Source organism: Giraffa tippelskirchi, chromosome 3 (genome assembly GCF_054371585.1).
Source record: "Giraffa tippelskirchi isolate mGirTip1 chromosome 3, T2T-mGirTip1v1.2.pri, whole genome shotgun sequence".
Taxonomy (NCBI): domain Eukaryota; kingdom Metazoa; phylum Chordata; class Mammalia; order Artiodactyla; family Giraffidae; genus Giraffa; species Giraffa tippelskirchi.
In genome coordinates, this window is record NC_137277.1 from 122,769,702 (window position 1) to 122,794,138 (window position 24,437).

The 24,437-nt window shown below is 38.1% G+C and overlaps 2 protein-coding genes and 1 non-coding gene across 22 annotated transcripts in view; 2 read left to right on the forward strand and 1 right to left on the reverse strand.

Moving 5' to 3' along the window:
* Positions 1–10,091, forward strand: part of MAP3K19 (mitogen-activated protein kinase kinase kinase 19) — a 73,087-nt gene extending 62,996 nt beyond the window's left edge. For both annotated transcript variants that reach the window (XM_081579124.1, XM_081579125.1), the window contains 3 exons: positions 1,895–2,044; positions 2,996–3,693; positions 9,575–10,091. In XM_081579124.1, coding sequence (XP_081435250.1) covers positions 1,895–2,044; positions 2,996–3,693; positions 9,575–9,641 — 915 coding nt within the window. In that variant the 3' untranslated portion in view covers positions 9,642–10,091. The remainder of the gene's footprint in view (positions 1–1,894; positions 2,045–2,995; positions 3,694–9,574) is intronic.
* A 5,334-nt stretch (positions 10,092–15,425) lies between these two features.
* CCNT2 (cyclin T2) overlaps positions 15,426–24,437 on the reverse strand; it is a 44,243-nt gene continuing 35,231 nt past the window's right edge. For 9 of the 19 annotated variants that reach the window (XM_081579229.1, XM_081579234.1, XM_081579225.1 and 6 more), the window contains 3 exons: positions 23,397–23,560; positions 20,135–20,205; positions 15,426–19,654 (listed from right to left, as the gene is read on the reverse strand). In XM_081579229.1, the coding sequence (XP_081435355.1) occupies positions 18,227–19,654; positions 20,135–20,205; positions 23,397–23,560 (1,663 nt within the window). In that variant the 3' untranslated portion in view covers positions 15,426–18,226. The remainder of the gene's footprint in view (positions 19,655–20,134; positions 20,206–23,396; positions 23,561–24,437) is intronic. The other 10 variants (XR_014079282.1, XM_081579237.1, XM_081579241.1 and 7 more) reach the window with 3 other exon arrangements.
* Positions 21,901–21,973, forward strand: TRNAH-AUG (transfer RNA histidin (anticodon AUG)). The gene has a single exon. It is a non-coding gene; the product is annotated as a tRNA-His (tRNA).

Here is a 24,437-nt window from a genome sequence, read left to right on the forward strand (position 1 = left end):
TTGTTGCTTGTTCTTACCTACCCCAACAGACTTGGAGTTTGTTTGTTTATTGGCTGCACCTTGCGGCATGCAGGATCTTAGCTCCTTGATCAGGATTAGAACTCGCACCCTCTGCTTTGGAAAAGTGTGAAGTCTTAACCACTGGACCACCAGGGAAGTCCTATCTTCTCCTAAATTTTAAAGATAGAAGCATTCAGTTTAGCTGAAACATTATTCACTAAACGCTAACTAGGGTTATATCACCCTCTTTTAGGATCAGAAATAATTATTTTAAATAATCGAACAGAAGAATACACAAGGTGAGAACTTAACACATATGAGTGAAACACATTATACTGTCTCCTTTCTGTCTTCATAACAGCTCCATGAGGTCAGTCCTGGAGGTAATAACGTCTCCGTTTCGCAGATGAGGAAATTGAGGTTTAGAAAGTCTCCCAGAGAGTGAGTGGTGAGGAGGGGCATCCTGATTCCAGCCCAACACTTTTAATCACTATGCAGTGGGAATATTCCTTGTCATAAAAGGCCAGCTCCACCCTCATGGTGAGCTTGGTCTCTGCTGGGAGGTAGACAGTGATGCAGAGAGCCTGCCAGGCTTGAGTGGGAGACAGGGGTACATGTGTACACATTTGTGTGTCTGAGATGGGTCTACCAGTCTGCCATTTCACATTCAAGAAAAGCTAACAAGCTGGTAAATAGAATCAGCCCATAACCCTACCCTGCAATTGGAATAAAAAACTGACCTTCTGTGATCTTTCATTTCCAAGCAGTCCTTAAATTTCAGTTTGAATAGAAACATGAGAGGCTGGGGAGGAAGAGGAATCCATGTGGCCCTTTGGAGGCACCTGGGGTCATTTTTAAGGAAGGTGATCCTGTGCCATGTTTTATTCTTAAGGACCTTCTCTGTGCCTCTACATCACCATCATCATCTATTTTTAAGAACTCATAGAGGAGATCAAGACAAAGTATTTTTGGTTCTGATCAAACAATTGGAAAACATGGTGTAAGCTCTAGAAAGATACTTGTTTCCCAACTTCCAGGGCAGGGCCTCTAAAGGTTTACTGTGGATACATATCTCTTGAGGATCACACTGAAATATACAACTGATTCCATATGTCTGAGGTCTGAGATTCTGCAAGTTTAATGAGCTCCCATGGGATATTGATAGAGCTGGTTCGCAGATTCTCCTTTGAGTAGCAAGGGTCTAGAGGACCATGGATCTTCAGTCTATTGCAGCTGGTCTTGACCTTCAGACTTGCTTGTTATGCTTGTGCATGCATGCATATGTATGTAAGAAAGAAGATTTGGGGAATTCCCTGGGGGTCCAGTGGTTAAGACTGCCGAAGGCTGTGGTTCAACCCCTGATTGGGGACCTAAGATGCCACAAGATGTGTGGCACAGCAAAGAAAAGGAGAGAGAGAGAGAGTATCTATATGTGTGTATATTTGTGTATAAATGTGTGTATGTGTGTATGTGTGTGTATGTGTATGGAAATGTAGGTATAAATGCTTTTATGTATGTGTGTGTGTTTGCGTGTATGTGTGTGTTGTGGAAATAGAACAGGCAAAGGCTATTTATTCAGAGCTCATTAAAGCAAAGGAGTCAACCACCATCATTTGCATTTGGTAGAGGCTCAAAAGCAGGCAGAGGAGTGAGAAAGGTTTTTAGTGGAAAAAGGCTTTCAGGTGTGCCCCGATTGGAGGCTGTTGTCCTGGGGAGGTTGTTGGGGAGGGAGACGGTTAACTAGAAGGGGCCTCCCATGTGATTGGTTAAGGGTGCATATTTGGCCTTCTCTGATTGGTCCGAAGTTAGAAAAGGAAGATTCTCCTATCTGCCCTTTCTCTCTGTCCCAAGGATTCAATGTAATGATGACTTTTTTTTTGTCTCATTCTTCCAGAGCTATAGTAATGGCTTCAGGAGATATGACAAACAGGAGAGATTATTCAACTCACATGAAAAGAAGACATTTTCTGAAAATAGTTTAAAGTATGAAGAATCTATCCTGTGGACCAAGGGTGAGATCCTCGGGAAGGGAGCATATGGCACAGTAAGTGAAACAGGAAGCTTGCTGAAATAAAAAATCCCCATTCCTCCTCGACCCCTCCCTCTTTCCTAATCTTCCTGTTTGTCCTCCCCACTCCATATACTCTTTTACTTAGAGATCTTTCAGTTGGAAGTAATAGGAAACCCTACCCAAACCAACTTGAAGAAAAGGATGTCCTCTGTTTTATGCAACTGAAGGGTCTGGAGTAGGTCTGACTCTGGGCACTGCTGGTTTCAGAGGTCAAACAATGTCATCAGAGTCTGGCCTCTCTGTCTCTCCTTTTGGCTCTCGTTCTCAGGCTTCATGGGGTGGGACAATGGCCATTGTATTTCTAGCCTCTCCTTCTCTGAGAGTCAAGTCCTGTGGGAAAGAGGTCTTTTTGTTCAACAATTCAGGCTATGTTACCCAAAGTTGGGAGAGCCATTGCCAAGAAGCAAAAACAAAAGATATTTCTTACAATTTGTGAATTGCATAAAATACCATCTAAAGTCCCAGCACTTTACTAAAAAAGAGTGGGATATATGTATATGCATAGCTGATTCACTTTGCTGTACACTTGAAACTAACACAATATTGTAAATCAACTACAGTCCAATAAAAATTATTACTCCAAAAAAAGTTTTTTAAAAGCCTGAGCACTGTACATGGTATTGGGTTAACCAAAAAGTTTGTTTGGGTTTTTCAGTAAGATGGTATGGGAAAACCTGAACAAACTTTTTGGCCAACCCATATTTGCACAGATTGCTAGAGATGACTGAACCTAAGCTATTATGATATGCATTCACCATGCTACTTATCCCAATCTTTGCTTCCCTGCAACTTTCAATTTGTTTAAGTATAATACTTCACGTTTACATAGGGATGTATCATCTTAGAGAAAAACCAGGGTTTGGGAGGCATTTTGTGAATGAGTCATCGTTTACATTTAATAATAAGATATTGGTTTGCTTCTAGGTATATTGTGGTCTTACTAGCCAAGGACAACTAATAGCTGTAAAACAGGTGGCTTTGGATACCTCTGATAAATTAGCTACTGAAAAAGAATATCGGAAACTGCAGGAAGAAGTCGATTTGCTCAAAGCACTGAAACATGTCAATATTGTGGCCTATTTGGGGACATGCTTGGAGGAAAACATCGTAAGCATTTTCATGGAGTTTGTTCCTGGTGGCTCCATCTCTAGTATTATAAACCGTTTTGGGCCATTGCCTGAGATGGTGTTCTGTAAATATACAAAACAAATTCTGCAAGGTGTTGCTTATCTCCATGAGAACTGTGTGGTGCATAGAGATATCAAAGGAAATAATGTTATGCTTATGCCAACGGGAATCATAAAGCTGATTGACTTTGGCTGTGCCAAACGTTTGGCTTGGGCTGGCCTAAATGGCACCCACAGTGACATGCTCAAGTCTATGCATGGGACTCCATATTGGATGGCCCCAGAAGTCATCAACGAGTCTGGCTATGGACGGAAGTCAGACATCTGGAGCATTGGCTGCACTGTGTTTGAGATGGCCACCGGGAAGCCTCCACTGGCTTCCATGGACAGGATGGCAGCCATGTTTTACATTGGTGCACACCGAGGGCTGATGCCTCCTTTACCAGATCGCTTCTCAGAAAACGCAGCAGACTTTGTGCGCGTATGCCTCACCAGGTAAGAAACTGAAAGCAAGAAAGGAGGATAAAACCCCAGAGATTCCAAGCAGTCAACATTTCCCCCTGAGATTTATGGCCCATTTTTAGCTCTGCTCAGGTTAAAAATTCAAGTGGGGGGTGATTTTGCTCTGAAAAGAATCATGAGTAACCACATTGGGTGATGTGTTCTGTGTTGTACCAGAGGTGTGGGGGTAATGCTGCCAAGTGGGAAGTGTCTCAATTAAATGTCTTATCAGGTCCAGACAGTACGTTCTCAAATCAATAGATGTGCAAGAATTGCTATTTATTTGCAAGATCTGTTTATTTACCAAAGAGACATCTTCCCAGGGACTAGCCATGGTGAAATGGCATCATCTGTGCTTAGCTTCCCTTCCCTTTTGGGGAACCAGTGTTCTCATTCCTTCCTAAAACTGGCTCTCAGGAAAGTGTGTGAGAAATTCATTCATATCAAGGAAATGACATGAATTGATTAATCGATGATTGACAGATTTAATGTATTGTTCCCCCAGAAACACTTGCATTCAAAGTGAGAGGAAACATTTTGAGTCAAAGGAACAAATATCTAATTGAAGTATTTCAAGCATCAAATGGGTAGTGTTTGGGGAAGCAGAAATGTCCCAGAAGGTCACCTGGTTTCTCCTGTCCTGAGGCTTCCTGGTATTTATGGAATAAAATTCTGGTTAAAATGTTAGGACTGTAAGGGAGCTGAGAGACTACCCACTTGTGTCGTTTTCAAACTTTTCTTAGCCAGGTACTCTCTGCTTACATGAAACCTTAATTCAAAGAATAAAGCAGAAAGGCAGAGAGGTGGCTTTGGTTAGTGTGTGTATCTCTATGCATGTATGGGTATGGTGGAGGAGAGCTGAAGAGGAGGGCAGGGACGCTCAAGCCCATCTACCTACTCTTGATGTAGAACAGCATCGAGGAGGCTCAGCACTGAGCTGCATGTGCAGGATAAGGAAGGCCTGATACCCACACACAATTTCTTGCCTTTCAAAGAGATATGCTTTATTATTCCTAGATGAAAAATTCTAGTGCCCCAGATTTCAGCAAATATATATGGCTACCTCCAGCTCCCTCCCGGAACGAGTTCATTTTGTCATTCTTAATGAATATGCAGAAGATATTAAGAAGAGGTGGCAAGAATACACAGAAGAACTATACAAAAAAGATCTTCACGACCCAGATAATCACGATGGTGTGATCACTCACCTAGAGCCAGACATCCTGGAATGTGAAGTCAAGTGGGCCTTAGAAAGCATCACTACGAACAAAGCTAGTGGAGGTGATGGAATTCCAGTGGAGCTATTTCAAATCCTCAAAGATGATGCTGTGAAAGTGCTGCACTCAATATGCCAGCAAATCTGGAAAACTCAGTAGTGGCCAAAGGACTGGAAAAGGTCAGTTTTCATTCCAAACCCAAAGAAAGGCAATGCCAAAGAATGCTCGAACTACCACACAATTGCACTCATCTCACATGCTAATAAAGTATGCTCAAAATTCTCCAAGCCAGGCTTCAGCAACACGTGAACCGTGAACTTCCAGGTGTTCAAGCTGGTTTTAGAAAAGGCAGAGGAACAGAGATCAAATTGCCAACATCCACTGGATCATGGAAAAAGCAATAGAGTTCCAGAAAAACATCTATTTCTGCTTTATGGACTATGCCAAAGCCTTTGACTGTGTGGATCACAATAAGCTGTGGAAAATTCTGAAAGAGATGGGAATATCAGACCACCTGACCTGCCTCTTGAGAAACTTGTATGCAGGTCAGGAAGCAACAGTTAGAACTGGACATGGAACAACAGATTGGTTCCAAATAGGAAAAGAAGTACATCAAGGCTGTATGTTGTCACCCTGCTTATTTAACCTATATGCAGAGTACATCATGAGAAATGCTGGGCTGGAAGAAACACAAGCTGGAATCAAGATTGCCAGGAGAAATATCAATAACCTCAGATATGGAGATGACACCACCCTTATGGCAGACAGTGAAGAAGAACTAAAGAGCCTCTTGATGAAAGTGAAAGAGGAGAGTGAAAAAGTTGGCTTAAAGCTCAACGTTCAGAAAACTAAGCTCATGACATCTGGTCCCATCACTTCATGGGAAATAGATGGGGAAACAGTGGCAACAGTGACAGACTTTATTTTTCTGGGCTCCAAAATCACTGCTGATGGTGATTGCAGCCATGAAATTAAAAATGCTTACTCCTTGGAAGGAAAGTTATAACCAACCTAGATAGCATATTTAAAAGCAGAAACATTACTTTGCCAACAAAGGTCCGTCTAGTCAAGGCTATGGTTTTTCCAGTGGTCATGTATAGATGTGAGAGTTGGATGGTGAAGAAAGCTGAGTGCCGAAGAATTGATGCTTTTGATCTGTGATGTTGGAGAAGACTCTTGAGACTCCCTTGGACTGCAAGGAGATCCAACCAGTCCATCCTAAAGGAGATCAGCCCTGGGTGTTCATTGGAAGGACTGATGTTGAAGCTGAAACTCCAATACTTTGGCCACCTGATGTGAAGAGTTGACTCATTGGAAAGGACCCTAGTGCTGGGAAGGATTGAGGGCAGGAGGAGAAGGGGACGACAGGATGAGATGGCTGGATGGCATCACCGACTTGATGGACATGGGTTTGGGTGGACTCAGGGAGTTAGTGATGGACAGGGAGGGCTGGTGTGCTGCGATTCATGGAGTTGCAGAGTCGGACACGACTGAGCGACTGAACTGAACTGAATGAATATGCAGAACCCAAAGATCTGTCTGTCTGCTGACGAATGTGTCTCTCTTAGTCCCTCTGTCTTCCTCTTCCAGCACCTGTATATCAATCAGCCTGACCTGGTTGATTTCAGGGAATCACAGAGGCCAGGACAGCACCACATACTCCAGGGTTGGGGTGGGGCACAGTTCTGGGCATCCCCAGATACAGAGACGCCCTAGGTATCCCAGGAGGGATTTGCAGGCAGAGCTGTGGGCACAGAGCTGCCCCTTCCTGTCTGCCAAAACACCTCACAAAAGGGACATAAATGTGTTAGGAATATCATATGGACCAGTACTAGCTTGGGAGATTGGTCTTACCTCTTAAAACTACTGTGGTTACTTTCTTCTGAATTGAACAATGATCTATTATTGATCCACAAAAACGGCTTGCAACTCTCATTTTTCTTTCAAGTTCTCATTATACACACAAACAGCTTTAAAGAGAAAGGGTGGAATTTTTTCTTTTTGGCTTTCCTTTTAAACCATTGCTTCATAAACTAAGCAATACACAACTCATAATCAATTAACAATGTTGTTGTGAAGGTTAAGTGAAACGGTGTGTGTAATTGTTTAGTATAGCATGGAGTACATAATTAGGGCTCCACCATTAATAACCCATGGGAGAATGTTAATACACCTTACCTAATAAGTGTCATGAAAGCATATAATTATCTCCTGAAATTCTATGCCAAAGACCATAAGGACTCTAGAATCTTGCCTGTTGTCTATGAAAATAACTCCTTGGAGGTGTGGATATTCATAAATAAAAGGGAAAGGCACTCAAAGATTCACAAGTAGAGATGATCAGGTTAAAAACTAGGAACAAGGACTGAATATAACAAATGAATTTGGGGAAGCAGTCAGAAGTCAGAAGAATGGCTCAGGGTACTACTATGGGCAGGTTTCAGAAATTCTGGGGAGTCAGGCCAAGGAGTTTAACTTTGTTGCAATAGGCAGTGGAGAGCAGGGAACTGAAAAGAATTTGGGGTAGAGATCGCCATGATAAGAAAGGTCTTTGGGGAGGAAGGTCAGGTAGCAGATTCTGTAGAGGGACCTCAAATGGAGGCCATTCTGGAATTCAGAGCTTGGACTTGGATGGTAGTGGAAGCAGTGGGAGTGTAAAGGGGATTCCAAGACATTTTAGAGGAAGGTGAATCAGGACTTGGTGATGGATGATGATAGGATCTCATGGTTTTGAACCTGGATAATGGAAGAAATAATAGAAAGTTGTGAATGAGGAACAGTGGAGGAAGTTGAAGGAAACATTTGAAGCTATGGAATTGTTGCTCAGGAAAGCAGTGAACATTGGAGATGCGTATATGAAAATCAAAAGGTTGGTAGCTATAGTCATGAAAAAATTAGAGGGCTGAGGAAAATGTTTTTGAAAATTCTCATGGGAGAATAATAACACAGTATGCATAGAATTAAATCTAGTACTCAACTGGAAGAAAGGGAGGGAGGGGAGTTGCCCCATGGGGGGAGAACAAAGAGAACAGTTTCTCTTAAGACCAAGCAGACATTGTTTCAGAAAGAAGGGGGGTAGTGAATACTTCAAATGCTACAGAGATGACAAGGAGGCTGAGCTCACTAATCTGGTAAGGAGGTTATGCTTAGTTTCACAAGGACTACTTCCTTTTTTTTTTTTTTTTTTTCCAATTTTTTGGCTGCACTGCGCAGCATGTGGGATCTTAGTTCCCTGACCAGGGATCAAACGAGTACCCCCTGCACTGGAAGCACAGGGTCTTAACCACTGGACTGCCAGGAAAGTCCTTCTTGGTCAGGATTAATTTTAAAAGGACAATTTGTAGAGAGATAAGTAGGCCAAATAGTAAAGATTTAGGATAGTGAATGTTGAAAACAAGTTATTGGACTTGCCCAACTTAGAGAAATTTGGCAGGAATAGAAGAAATAAGATGGCAGCTACAAATGATGGTCATTTAAGGACTTTTTGGAGAGGAGATTTCTGCATATTTTGAAGGCTGGAAAGTCTCTGGAAGGGAAGAGTTTTTTATTTTAGAATGATTCATGATCACTTTCTTTTAAAAGTATTTTATTTTTATTTTCACCTGGGCTGTTCTTCGTGGTCATTTGCTTCCAAAATGATCAAGATAGCCAATTTAACCAAAAGAATGCCCAAGGAATAATTTACTGCAGAAAACTATTGACTGGTTCATTAATTCACTGACCAGTTCATTGTCAAAAGCATTTTTTAAATTAATTTTTAATTGAAGGATAATTGCTTTACAGTATTGCATTGTTTTCTACCAAACATCAACATGAATCAGCCATAGGTTTAACCATGGCCCCTCCCACTTGAACATACCTGTTTTGACTTCTTGAGGCAAAGGAAAAAACCCCAAGCCATGTGTGCTAAGTTGCTTCAGTTGTGTCCGACTCCTTGCAGTCTTATGAACTGTAGTCCACCAGGCTCCTCTGTCCATGGGATTCTCCGAGCAAGAATATTGGAGTGGGTTGTGATTTCCTTCTACAGTGGATTGTCCCAGCCCAGCGTTCAAACCTGTGTCTCTTATGTCTCCTGCATTGGCAGGCGGGTTCTTTACCACTCGTGCCACCTGGTAATTAAGAAACTGTGTCCCTTTATGCTCATCCAAGAGCACCCCAAATGGGATTATTTAAATTAATCACAAAAGCATATTTAAATGTCTGCTTCTAAAAGGCTTTTCAATCTTGGATTCCTCTACATTTAAAATTAAATTTCATGCTAAAAGTGCTTTAAACTGTACATCTAAAAGTGTATTTTACTGTGTATAAATTATACCCCAAACAAATTGAGCAAAAGTACTATGGAAATGTAGGGACTGGTTTTGAATCAGGTACTAATTTTTGAATTATTACTATATGACACTTTAAAAGCTGTATATACATTAAAAAAAAAATTGTCCCAAAGAGTTAGGTGTTGTTATCCCCATGTTACTGATGAGAAGAGTTGGAGTCCCTGGTTTAAGATCACACAGCTAAAATCTGGAGTCTGGACTCAACCCAAGTCTGTCTGACGGGCAGTGGTTGTACTTCCACTGTTACAGTAGGTATTTTGAGTCAACTAGATATAGTTGGCAGGCACGTTGCTGGGTGCTTATTCTAACGTGTTTTTGCCTTCTTAGGGACCAGCATGAGCGACCCTCTGCTGTTCAGCTCCTGAAGCACTCCTTCTTGAAGAGAAATCACTGAACAGACATCAGGACTTTCCAGCTCCACTTCAGACACTTTGTTACTGTTTCATTGTGGAAATGATGGTTTAGGGACCCTTGTTTTCTTACTGGAACGTCAATCTAGGCCAATTTGACTAGATCCTGCAATGTCACTAACTGAAAAGTTTTAGTTACAAGTTAGCTTTCTCTAGCTTCAGGCACAATTGCCCATGTATATGAGCGAATTGTCTTAAACAGTAGAAAGAGAAAAATTCCAGTGTTTACAGTTTTATCCAGGAACTACAATTTCTCTTGCTTTATACACTATTTCCTTTCATTTTTTGGCCAGTTAATTTTAATGTCATTAGTTCAAAATAAATTGTATAAAAAAGTAAATGTATTTTCTTGCTTGGTGGGCAAAGGCACTTTTAATTCTTACAAAGGAGAATGGAGGAAGGTGAGAAGGTAATAAAGGAGGAGAAAGGCACTAGATTCAGTTTACATAAGCAGCAATCTTAACACTGGAGATGACAGGGGCCTCAACATTACAGGAAGAACTAAGGGTCTTGGCATTTCATTACCAGAGGGTCCCCTAACTCCTCATAAGTTCCCACCTACAAGAAGCTGGGCTCTACCAAGGTGGGCTCCATAACCCTCAGGCTGCCTTCCCTATGCTTTGTACTATGATTTGAGGTCTTCACTTGTTTAGTGAATATAATCATTACTGCATTGAGAACGTGCTAAACATAAACTAGTTGGTGGGATAAAAGCTCATTGATCTGATAAGGGGAGAGTGGGTCAGCATACAAACTTTTCTAGGACATTTTGCTCACATCACCTGAAAGAAGGACATTCCTGCTAAGGTCACTCTTCTTTCATTTCCAGGATGCTGAAAAACCTTGCAAAAATGAATGGGGACAAGTTGTCAAAATTATTACAAAGTCTTAAGTTGGTGGGCTTTTTGATAAGATTTCTGTTGCTATGACTCCATTCATCTACTATATTTCATTGACACCTATTGGTGTCTACAGACATTTACTGCTACTGCTGCTAAGTCACTTCAGTCGTGTCCGACTCTGCGACCCCAGAGACGGCAGCCCACCAGGCTCCCCCGTCCCTGGGATTCTCCAGGCAAGAACACTGGAGTGGGTTGCCATTTCCTTCTCCAATGCATGAAAGTGAAAAGTGAAAGTGAAGACACTCAGTCGTGTCCGACTCTTAGCAACCCCATGGACCACAGCCTACCAGGCTCCTCCATCCATGGGATTTTCCAGGCAAGAGTACTGGAGTGGGGTGCCATTGCCTTCTCCGCAGACATTTACTAGCTGCTATCATTTGAAGATGGCATAACTACAAGCTAACTTGAGGGGAATTCTAATTCTCACCAGTTGTGAAGCTTTGTCAAAATCAAGCTGCTTCTTGAGAAGTTTTTGAAATATGTGAAACACGGTCCAGCTGAAGTAAGAGTTTACTTTGGCCAACATATTTAGAAGGTTCTTTGAGGGTATACCTTCCTTCTCTCTCTCTGGTTTGTAGTATTCTTCCCTCAAATTTGATAAAAATTGAAGGGATATTTTGCTTATTTTACTTGTGTATCAACAGCATCTTAAGTAGGGTTTTTTAGTCTTAGTATGGGTTTCAGCATTCTTTAAAGTCTGAATGATTGTATCTGACTTTGGAGCAATTAACTATAAAAATCCTATGAAGAAAGGGCAGGGACTAAGAAATGTTTATACTATGTGTACAGATCACAGTAATGGACACACAAAGTTGGTGTTAATAAACCTACTGCTCTTCTGATACAGGAAAACACTGAACGCTAATTTAACAGAACCTTCAAAACTTGTACATTTGTAATAGGCAAGTCTTGGTCTTAAGAGCTTTCTGTTTTGTCACTTATTGTTTAACGTTGACATTATGCTTATATCACTGCCCAGGTGTTTGCTCCCTTTATATCTTCCTTTAGGAGGTAGAGGTCCCAAAAGACTGGGATTTCAGAAAGCTGAAGGCTGGGAGGGCAAGCATTCGTTGAGCTCTTAACAATGAAAGGCACATCATTTAATTCTGGCTGTCTGGGTTGGTGGTAGTCTGATTTTATTAACAGACAGTAGGGTTCAGAAGTATGTAACTTTCTCAAGGTCATCCAACTGGTGAGTGAGTTGGGGCTGCTACCCAGATCTGACTTTAGTCTTTTCCCTGCTGCCTCCCAGATCTGTAGTTTATAAATGAAATCAGTTACACTAATTTTACACGAAAAAAACTCCAGAGATGCTGATAAATTCACCAGTACAATGATTCTGATGACTTAATTGTCAAAAGCTTCTCATTTTTCATTTAGCAACACTGCATTTCCTTCCATGCCTATATCCCCTTCTGAACAGGCAGGCACAACACCGGGTTTCAAGCACATTCAGAAGTGAATTTCATTACATACTGAATGGGTCTTAAGCTCAACCAAAGGAAATTTAACTTCCCAAGTAAAATCCTAAACGTAGTTTCAACTCTAGAACCTCCTTAACTTAACCCTATTTTAGCCCTTATGCTGTGGACGTTTTTCAATGGCTGAACTAGGAGAGCTGCCACTGTGGAAAAGCCAGAGCTCTGGAGTATGGGGTTGGGGGATGTGTAGGATCCTACCTACTTTATCCACACTCTCCTGCTTGACCATGATAACAGTCCTGGGCCTTTAGTGTACTATTTCCAATATAAAAAGCCACTTAATCTGCTCAAAGACCATGAAGCGCCTCCATCATGTACCAGGCCAGTTTTATTCCTCATACTTGCTGTACTTCCAAGTATTCAGCTGAAGGCAGCTATGTAACTGAAGCAACTTACATTTTAAAAAAGCTTTCCAGGTGATTCAACTTGAAAATATTGGGTGTAGACGCATTCTGCATCTTCACTGATTGCTTACAAGAAGAGTTTTGTGTACGGCACTGTACTGTAGAAAGCCGAACTACACAGCCCCGAGGAAGCTGTAGCACTCATATTGTTATGACTTTTTAAACTTGTGAAAATCCACAGCTGACTTCGTCTCTAAAGCAATTGCTCCTATAGATTATAACTTGAAAGACTAAAGAAAACTAATCTTGGGGATATGCCTGGACATTGATTAAGGTCTCAATAAGCCTGTTAATTTCATGGCAGTACAATTAAAAACCCTCATTTAGTGAAGCTCTACATTGCTTTGGGAGATGGTGTTGGGGGGAGGTAGGTCATATACAAGACCTAAAACAAAAATGAACACTGTTCTCCATTATACTAAAAGGAGCAGGGGGGAAAAAGTGAAGCAACAATTGAGTAGGGTGAACTGCTAAATGAGATTACTAACTTTGGTTAAGGGGAATTACTGACTTTATGTTCCTAAATAAAACTCATGTAATTGATTATATTCTCAAAAAAAACAACTGAAATTCTGTAAACAGTTGGCCTGCAGGGTCTAACACACAAGTTTACTGCACCTAGCCTGGCCTTTACCAGTTTCCTGAATTATCTACAACCTGCTTCTATTAGGATGCTCTTCAACACCATCCATTCTATTTAGCTTTCACTGATCAACCAAGCCTTAAGCCTCACAACGCAATGAATAGGTACTATTTATTACTGACGTTTTGTAGATAAGGAAATCAAGGCACAAAATCATTTACCCAGACATCAGCAACTAAGTGATGGAGCTGAGACTGGAATATGCACAATCTGATCCTAGTGGCCACACTCCTTGATGATAGACGAAGTCACTCAACTAAAGAGTAACTTTTATATTAGAGATCTCCTTTATCACATCTCCCAGGAAGGTATTTCTGATTCATATTAACAAGACATGTTAGAGCCTTGGATTTATGTTGTCAATAAACAAACTTTATTAATAATTCCTTGTAATAGATATTGAGATGAAATTCAATGTCTAATTGAATTCATGCCATATACACAAACTTTTGTTTTAGATTTTCTACTGGCAAACATCCTGTTCAATAGTCCTTGGGGGTTCTGAGTACATTCACAAAATGAAATCCCAATTATTGCTGCCAACAAATGAGCACATAAGTTTTTCAAACTAGGCGGGTGAAACTGCTTGTAAAACACAACTTAAAAAAAAAAATGTACTCATTAATTAACAATAGGCAAATGAAGTTAAATCAACCACTAAACAGGTTTTAAGTGAGGTTTCTTCCCAAAACTTGGAAATAAAGGAAATCAGCCCTCAGAATTTACTTTTGCGATTAATGCATCACAAAGAACAGGGTAAGTCACTTTTGAGACCAGAATTACTCCTAGCCACACAACCTTCCAATGTATCTTGCTTATTTAGCAAGCTATCTTAAGAAACTTCAGGCAGAACACATACTGGTAAGTGAACAAAAGAGGAGTCATAGAAGCAAAAGGTGGCTGTGCCCAAATTAACATTGCAGAATAAAAAATGGATGCATAGTATCAGACCTAAAATGCTTGGAACACAGATGTTTCAGAGGCAAACTTCTCTTACCAAAACAAACTTCTGACTATTTGGCTTACATTTGTTGGCTTACAGGAAAAAAGTTCCAGGTTATTAATATAGCTGTGAATCCTCAAATTAATGCATTGGTACTGTAATCTGACACCTGAGAAGGATGGGGGCAGAATGTGCTGGTTCTCCAGTCCAGAAACTCCTAAGTCAGCCTATCATAAACAAACTGGTCCATGAAATTAGCGTTTGTCACCAAGTTTTTCTCACTTGTGGGACTTACTCATTTTTTATCTGAATAAATGTGGTTAGGAAATCCTATTGCCTTCCAAGAAAGCAGAGACTGCTGAATCAAGAATTCTTTGCAACAAAAGCTCTGATTTTTCTCATCAAAGATCTTAAAAATCACCTAGCTATTTAAGCACAGTAGTAGGTCACAAAAAACTTTTCTGATTAGATAAAACTTGGGAATGGTGAAATATCTTGACAGTAGAACTATCTTCTCTTAGAGATATTACCATGTTTTTTAAAACCCTATTTCCATAGTAAATGTAAAACACTAAAAAAATCTAACCAACCAAGGGTACTACTTAAAGAGTATGTAACAGTCATGCATATATAAGCAGTGGTTTATTAGTTAAGATTAATCTCAAGATTAGTTAAGGAATAAAAATAAGTAACTTAAGTTCTCAAATATAACCAAAATTATGTGCTTAAAATGCTTTTAAGGCAAGACATTCGGTAACTAACAAAAACATTTCAAATTTGATTACCTGAAATTGACCATAACTAGTCATTTCTTTAGTTCAAAGAGGATAGACAGGGCAGGAAAGTATCATATCCTACATAATTATAATCTGTTTGCACAAAGTAATGTAAGCACCCCTTATAACATTTTGCATGAAACCATTTATCATGGTAGAAATTTTCTTTGACTCTTAAGAACTCTAACAAGAATGAATCTGCATACACAGAGATCAAGATGCACTTGTACTGTTTTCAAAGATAAACCTTGGGGTGACTACATGACTTTTCAGTATTTAAATACCTGCAACAAAAAATGAACCTCAGTGTTAATTAAAACAAACAAAAAAAGGAACCAGGACATTTTGCAAAGTATTACCACTAAAAGATGCTACCACCAGTTTTCTGGGACGTTTGCCTCTGAGAATGTTTCTGTGAAAAAACCACTCCTTTGCTTTGGTTCTGAAAACAGTGTATTTTTAAACAGCTAAGGCAAATATTTAGGGGGCACAGCTCAATATGGGAAAATTAGTTCAAAGAGGTAGAAGTAAAGCCTTTCTATGTAGTGTGCTTCTGCATAAAGGTAACGAATCAATGATCTCTGATCTAAGGAAAACACAACTGCAAAATGAATCACTCTTTTATAGGATGTTTAAAGATAACGGTTTTTAATAGTTCAAATATTTTTAAAAATCTCATCAAAAATGTATCACCTTAACAGTACTTTGCACATGTGGAATTTCATACCTAAATTTGATAGTATTTTGGTTTATTTATGGCTACTTACAAGAAGACTCAGTAATAATGTCCATTCATTGGAGTCTTTTTCTTTGGTTGAGCCTACTGGGACCAGGCTGATGAACTATTTTATGCAAAAGAGATGGTCAAATTCATGGCAATATGAATTATAAGGGTTCTCATTTAATGGAAATGAAACTTAAAAGAATTTCCATATTTTATCCCCACTGTAGTTTCAGAAGCTAATATCCTGTTCAGAGGTTAAAGAGTTTGAATAGCTCACACAACCCTGTAAAAATTAGAACTGGCTGCCCTTTAATAAATAAAGTCATTGTAAAGAATTACATTTACAGAGTGAAAAGTGAATACATAGCATTTCAAATTCAATTTTGGAAGTAACTAATAAGTACTTCCCCATAACAATATACACTAGCTACCTTTTTAACTGTCCATCATTAGCACCAAAAGAGTCAACAAAATTACCTTTATTCTCACATCTCAAAACAATTCTGCAAATTCTTAGTGAAGTTTAAGTATAGTCACAGACCTTAAATATTCACATTGTTTTCTATGTCATACTGAAAATAAGTTCACTACTTTTCTGGATATTCTTTACAAAATCTTATTAAAATTACTGGTATTATCATCCCCATTATACAGTAGCACAACCACCCAGTATCATTTCACATGATAGCTCCTTAGAGGTTTCACATCTAAATTACCAAGAACAAAAAAAACCCTTCCCTCCCTCATCTTGCACTCCTCTTAATTCTATACTAGTCCTTGGATTATGTACCACTGTAAAAGTATAACTGTATCAAAATTACCATGTTTATGGATACAATAATATGCCATACAGAGCAACAAAGTTACATGTAATGACAAAGATTACTAAAGTTATGCAAGACAAGAACAAAGTTAGGACATGCTAGCTAGGCAAAGTCCCTAGAAAGAGACTCCTAGTATCCTAAATTCAAATAACATTGACAAAATAATGAATAATTATCTTAAAAAAAATTATAAAGCTACCGGCAAATCAGGTAATTGCTAAATAAAAGTAGAGCACAAGATTAAACTCTAATATTTACAACTGCAACATACTTGAGTAAAATTACAATTGTGCACATATCAGTGGCTTTGTAACAAAAATAATTCATATACATAGAGGAAAAATTAAGACAGTTTTCAGTTCAACAGAAGTTGAATTCAACCCATCTCAAAGATACTCAATAGCTCAAAGATTTACCACAGAATTGAAGATTAGCTGATAAACCAGAGCCATGTTACTGGCATTTAAGACAAATTTTAAACAAGTTAATGTCTATCATTTGCTCAGAAGTCAGAAGACTGTGCAAACTTGACCTCAACAGGAATATACTGAGATGTGCAAACAAATGGAAAACCTCCACTAGCTGTTTTATCTGGAGGCTTACCTTTTTTTTCTTCCCCTCAGAGAGCTTCCTGTTAATAACCGTAAGATATAAATACAGGTACAATGCACAGTCAGTGACCTTTTTTGTTTATTTATTGTCAGAATATAAAACAACTGAGAGAGCAACAGGTTTAATTTCATTTTTATAAGGAAGACTGCATTTACCTGAAAAAGAAATATGGCATCACACACAAAAACACTTCAAGGGAGGGGTATGTTTAAGAACATGGTGTCATTCTGAATGCCAAAGGAAAAGCGATTCTGTTTACGGTTAAAATATGTAGTGTTAAAGTTCTTTATTTAAGAAAAAAACTTACCAATTCTGCACTAATGTAAGTTTTTGTGAATTTAGTTTTCAAATCACAGTAATCTACATAACCATTATTAACACCTCTGTGTTTATAGTACTGCAACAAGCCAACAAACACTTAAATGCACTTCACATCAAGAGTATGTAAACTTTATTTTTTCCTCTTCAAGCCTTCAGAAAATCAGGGGCTCTTTCAGCAGCCAGTCTGGTCAGAACCTCTGAAGGCAGAATCAGTGCCTCATGGAATAAACAAACCATCTGTGGCACTGCATACCCATCTGGTAGTGAAGTGTCCCCCTTCAGTGGCTTCCAGTAAGGCCTAGAGTTTAAGGTTAACATGAAAAAGTGCCACCTTTGTTTTAGATTAGTGATGGACTCTGACAAGATAAAATAAAGTTATTCTGTATATTGTTATACTTACAAGCAGCTCCAATCCTGAGTATTTATGGTAATATCTAAACATACAAAAATGTATGTACATTTTTCTCCACTTTCTTGTAAACAGTTGTCAGTATACTGTTTTATCCCTTTATCAGTGAAACATGCAAATCACACATACAAGTATAAATACACAAAAGAAAACAATTTACACTCATTCAAAAGCCAAGCAACAACAAAAAATTGCTACAGTATTCAAATTATAAATAAACGAATGCTTGAGGCATCTTATATTCCTAGAAGCAGCCAGCCATTCACCCTAATGTTCTTAGCTGCAATTGTAGAAATACTGAGTTTTGCACCTTCCATGCTTTTACAGTATTTATAACACTATCATATGTGGAGATAAAGACTTGTTTACTATAATCTCTTCTTTTCAGAATGAAGAATAAAGCAGCACTTACAAATATTGAAGCAGTGGTAGTAACAGCAGGTGTTACCACTGCTGGATCAGGAGGAAGTTTTCCATTCTAACAATTTTTAAATTAAAAAAGTAAAGGAAAAATTGACCTAAAGAAATGATTACATGTTCATTCCTTGGGCACTTAACAGCGAGTCCAGCATGTCGAATGTGTCTTTGTAGTCCATATGCTGGCTGTTTGTACTGTACTCGTGATTGACATCAGGATCGTTGGTCTCCACTGGCTTCTTGTCCAGTTTCACGAGGGTGCTGAGATGTCCGTAGCCCACCTGGTATGTGACAGGGGGAGGAGGGGGTAAGGGATGGTTAAAAACAGAGTTGTGAGAGGATATATACTGCTTAACAGAGGAGGAAGAACTAGATGAACTACCTGAACTTTTGGAACTTTTGCTCATTTTGGAGTGATGGTTGTGAGATGCATCATTGATATGCAGCTTCTTCCTTGAAGAGCTGGAACTAGAGGAAATGCCATCACTGCTCAGGCCAACAGGACTCCTCAGAACAGTGGGTGGTATTCCGTCAGCACTGTGTTTACTGCCACCACTGCTGCTGCCACTATATGAGTGGGAATGCTTGTGACTGCTGGGGTGGTGGCGGTTGGAAGGATGCTCCTTGTGCTTCTCCTTATGGTCCCTGCTAATATGTGGGCTTGAATGCTTGCTCTTCCCACTGCCTTCATCAGAAGAGCTGTGTCTTTCTGAGGAAGAAACTTTTATTTTCATTTTCAGTTCTTCTTTACTGGCACTTTTATCAGTGGGTGGTATTGGAATCCGTAATTTCAGTGATCCACTCTTTTCCTTCTTATCTGCCATGTATTTTTCAGGTTTTTCAGCATTTGTAATGGGAATTTTCATTTTAATGGGAGAAGTCACAGAACTGCTGCTGGCTGCCTGAGACTGTACATGTTTGTGTTGCTGTTCTACCTGGGCAGCTATATAATGATCCCTTGCATCCAGATCAAGGCTTTCTAGCTTACGTTTTTCTCTATATTTATCTAAAGACATTTTCTGAGGAATTACTCCAGGAGTAGCAGAAATTGGCCCATGGTGTTTACTGCTCCCTGCTTTATGAGTATAATCTTGCTTAATAGAAGAATGATCAGAAATTTTGTCAGGTCTGTGATGTAATCCTGAATGCAATGATACAGAAGGTCCCTGCTTGAAGTTGATGTTGTACTGGCTACCAGACAAAGATGTTTCCTGTTTCTGTGAATACATCTGTTCTGTCCTTGCCGACTCTTGATGCTGAGGCCATTCTTGGTGTGATGACAAACCATATGAGGTACTTGGCATTCCTGTTGCTAGCACTGACAAATTATCAGGTGCATGGCTGTCTTGAACAGAAATATTTCCTGAATTTAGAGGTACTGGTGCAGGGAAAGCTGATGTAGATGGTTTCTGAAAACTTGGTTTGGTAGGCACACCAGTAACACTATCTACTAACATGGAATTCTGGACCAAAGATGAACCCAGAAGAGGCGTTTCTGATACTTGTCCATCTACTTTTGGTTTCCCAGCTGCCTGGTTAGCCTATTTAAATAAAAGACAGAAGAAACAATGACAGCAAAGGAATTTAATAGAAATTTCTTTGCTTATAAAAATTCTATATTAAATATATGAAAATAAAATCACCTAGGGTTGGACTTTGTTGCCAGTAAACAAACATCTTATTTAGAGGCATAAAATAAGACTATATATAGTGAAAGCATTGGCTTTAAATTAGATACTGAATAAATTCCAGCCCAGCATCTGAGAGAGGAATTTAACTTGTCTAGCTTTAATTCCCCTTTTTGTAAAGTGAGGATACTATTTCCACAGTAATCACTATGAGAATAAGAAATCCATAAAGTATTTATAGCAAAGTCTACTGGACACAGTAGTTGGATAAATTATGAGTGCATGTAGCTTATGATACACTGTAATTACTTCAAATATTAGAAATAAGAATATTTAACCATAAAAATTCAATTAGCAAATTGATGTTCTAATAAACCCTGTCAATTCTCTTACCCTCCAGTATCGAATCTTCTTCAACCTACTAGGCGTTTTCTCCAATATTTGTAGAAACTCATGTGTTAGCTCTAAAAATAAAATTTAAATTTAAAACTTAGAAGGTGCCTTTAGATTTAGAATTCTCTCAAGTGGGCAATATTAAAAAGAAAGCACAAGAGTTCATCTACTTCACGATCACCTTCCTAATTCAACCATCAGCACATACAGAAGTACACACAGCTCTGAACTGGTATTTTCAAAGATGAATCTTAAAAAAAATTTTTTTGATTAAAAAAAAAAGAGAGAAAAAACTGAAACAACAAAAAAACAAAAATAATCAAACAAAAACCCCTCCTCCCACATCTCCCTGATTTTAAATGCTTACTTAGAATCTCTGAAAAATTTAGTAGCATTTAAAAAATTCCTCCCAAACAAAATTGCTATCAGGCAAACATGAGTAATACTTGTGGTGGGCAAAGTCCATCAGTAGATTCTTTACAATCAGTGTCCAAAAGTTTAAGAAAAAAAGAGAATATTTGTATAATCCCAAAATGCCTTCAAGATATTAATTACAAAGAGAAAATTAGTAACTTTATGACCCTAACCAAGTGATCATGACTATCATTACCAGCAATAAAACTTATCAACATGATACACCTTGATAAAATGCACTGCGTAGGACATAACTCATTTCTGTGGTATTCTTGCCTAAAATGCAAAACCTCAATTTAACAATGGGAAAACATCAAACTCTAATTAAGGAACATTTTATAAAATAACTGACCATTATTCTTCAAAGTGTCAAGGACATGAAAGAAAAAATTGAAAAATTATCACAGATTGGAAGAGATTAAGGGGGGCATGGCAACTAAATGGAACATGGGATCCTAGATGTTATTATTATGTAAGATGCTAATATTAGAGAAACTGGGCACAGGGTATAACAGCACAGAATCTGTACTATTTCACAGTTTCTTTAAATTTAAAACCATTTCAAAGTTAAATGAAAAAATTACTTTATCTATACTTATAACTTTCTAGCAATCAACACATTAACATTTCAGTAAACCACCCTGGTCACATTTCTACAATTTTTCTTCTTAAATTTGGGATTACAATGAAATAAGAGATGATTCACTTTTCCAAAGTGGTATGGTTAAGATGAACTATAGTTTTCAACTCCACAGAAAAATAGTGTTATTAATAAAGTTACTGGCCACTCTTGACACAAGTATTAATAATATCAAATGAGAATATCATGTAATATTATTAATGCCAATTTAGTATAAAGAGACTGATAAAAATAACCCCCATTCCCCAACCCTCTTATAGGTAGGCCAAATACAATCAATGTTGTTCTGGTGACAGTCGTTAAATGTAAAATTCAGATACTCTTAACATCTGAAATTTTGTTATTTTTTAATGTAATCAAAATAGAGAAAAGGCTGCTACATAATATGTTGAGATATTCAATGTGTTAAGTGTCCAAGATTCCTATTCAATGTTCAAATGAATATGAACTTAAGCTTTTTCAGAATAGAAGCAAAGAGATATTTAGGTGGTTCTGTTGTGTCAAAAAAGACTTTACCTACCGTTTAAGAGCAGGATAAAAGGCAGATTCCTTGCTTTCTGTAAACTTTATTCTAGTGCCATGTATAAAAACTATCTTTATTAAGTTTTTATCTTATCTATTTATCTTATCACATCTATTATATAATATCAATAGCTAAGACAACTATTTTATCTATCTGTTGACTGCTAAAATAAGATGGTGGCACCAGACTTTCCTGGTGGCTCAGATGGTAAAGCGTCTGCCTATGATGCAGGAGACCCAGGTTCAATCCCTGGGTTGGGAAGATCTCCTGGAGAAGGAAATGGCAACCCACTTCAGTATTCTTGCCTGGAAAATCCCATGGATGGAGGAACCTGGTAGGCTACAGGCCATGGGGTCGCAAAGAGTCAGATACGACTGAGTGACTTCACTCACAGATAATTTCAAGTCACAAATGGGAAAATAAAAAGTTCCCATTAGTTTTTAGAAGATGTTATATTTCAACTCGCTGAAGATCTCCTACTACTCTGAATAACCTTTAACTATCACTAGTGAGCCAAATCACTAGTATCCTATTTTTGTAAATAGTTTTACTAGAACACAGCTATATACTTACAGTTGCCTGTGGTTGCTTTCTAGCTCTGGTAGCAGAGTTGTCTAGTTGCACAGACAGTATAGCCCACAAACCCTAAAATAGTTACTATTTGGCCCTTCACAGAAAAGGGTGCACACCCTTAAAGAAATTTCTACCTTAAACAAGCATCTGAGATATTAATGGAAAACCACATTCCAAAGCCTTAGGGGTCTTTCACTTTTACATAACAGATGTCCTGTAAATCCAGTTTTCTCATCAGTTTCAATTTTGTAAAGGAAGCTGGGGAAAACACATAAAAAGAAGCTGAAAACCTAACATATCAGTTTTGATTTAAAAAGTGTTACCTATTTCCTTTCTGAAATCTATGGTTCCTGGTTAAAATGTCTTAATCTGCAAGAATATTCTACCTCTGGCCTGCCAGAAAAATGTTCTATCTCTGGTCTTCCTATCAGGAGACCCCCAAATGCCAGATTCATAATTTATAGAACTTATACTCCCAATTTTTCCTTGTCAATTCATACTTATTAATGCACAGCAACAATGACACACTTTATCACCAGCAGAAAAACAGAACAAGGAATATTACCATGAAAATACCATTAGCTTACTGCTTCACACCTTCTAATGTAAGTTAATACATGACTTTGTGTTTATACACTTTAAACCAACAAAATTAGTATACTTTAAAGTTATGTATGCTTATATTATCAACCTGCAGCATTATATTAAATCATATTTCTTTGAAAAGTCATGAAAGGGCTTCAGATATTGAGTAGTGGTTAATAATATGTTCATTTCCCCCCCCTTTAGGCTAATGAATTTATTCTCATCCTATTCATGTGATCATGTAATAGTACTTTAAATTCTATTGTCAAATTGTTAAAATGGAACTATGTTTTTAAAGATTTTTTATCTTTTCAAAAGAGGAAATGCCAGTAGATGAAATGATACCTGGGATTGGCATCAAGTATAGGGTGAAGGAGGATCCTGGACTGGCCAGAACTGTTCAAATGACCATGAATATATGGGAACTCAATATTTTTTAAAATCTACACAGAAGTAAACAGAATGTTTAATCCATGATAAAAAGTAAGAAAATATTCTGTTGTAACAAAAACATTTTCTCTACTTACCATCTAGTAATTCCAGAGTAACTGTAGGATCCACATATTCCCACCAATGTTTTCCATCAGTTGACACAGGAATCTCCCAATTGGACCATTTGCAAGCCAAATGAATGCATACACATGCTATCACTGTTGGTTTATACTGAAGACAGAAGGTTGTAAGATGCAGACTGTTGTAGAGCAGATTTGGAACGAAGAGTCATAGAAATTCAAATATGTAAAACAAAGAAAACCATTTACCAATAAGATTAGAGGAAAAACAAAATTATGTAAGTTTTCTTTTTAAGTCTAGAGTACAAAACCTTATTTTATAAAATTAAAAGCTAACATTATGACACTTTTTATGACTGTGGTCACAAAAACTCAAACACTAAAAACCCATATAGATTATCAATGTTTTCATACTCTTACTCCCCAGAGTATATTATTAATACTACTAATACTAATACACTAGTATTTCTAAATTTTGTTTTTACATCTAAATTACAACTATTTTTACTTCTCTATAAAAGCAGAGGAAGACAGTACATTTCCAGTAATTACTATATATAAATAAGTAAAATGACTTAAAACTTTTTTGGGTGGTATCTTTGTTTCTTTTGTTAATGTCATGGTAGAATAAAGAAAAAGCAGAAAACTGTACAACTGACAAGGTAATTTCAATATCACATTATAATCAGGAATTCTACCATTTCATGTAGCTTAACATTCATTCATTCTGAAGTAACTCATATATTTAACACTTATTTAGGTAAAACTATCTTCTTCTCAGCAAAGCCACAGAGAAAACTTACCTTTTGCTGAATAGCTTCAAGGCCCAATGTTGCTACATCTACAAAAATACTACCTCTCTCTCCTTCCATGACATGTCAAAAACTGGGCTTGCAACATGTCACAGTTAGCCTTTTCTAACCCAAATTTTAAATTTAAGTGGTTTTTGCCTAGTTGTTCAGTATTTCCAGGGACAGAGGTTAAATCCCAACAATATATACCTAAGAAAATATACTGACTTTTTTGGCAATTCAAAGTTTTAAACAAAACATAACA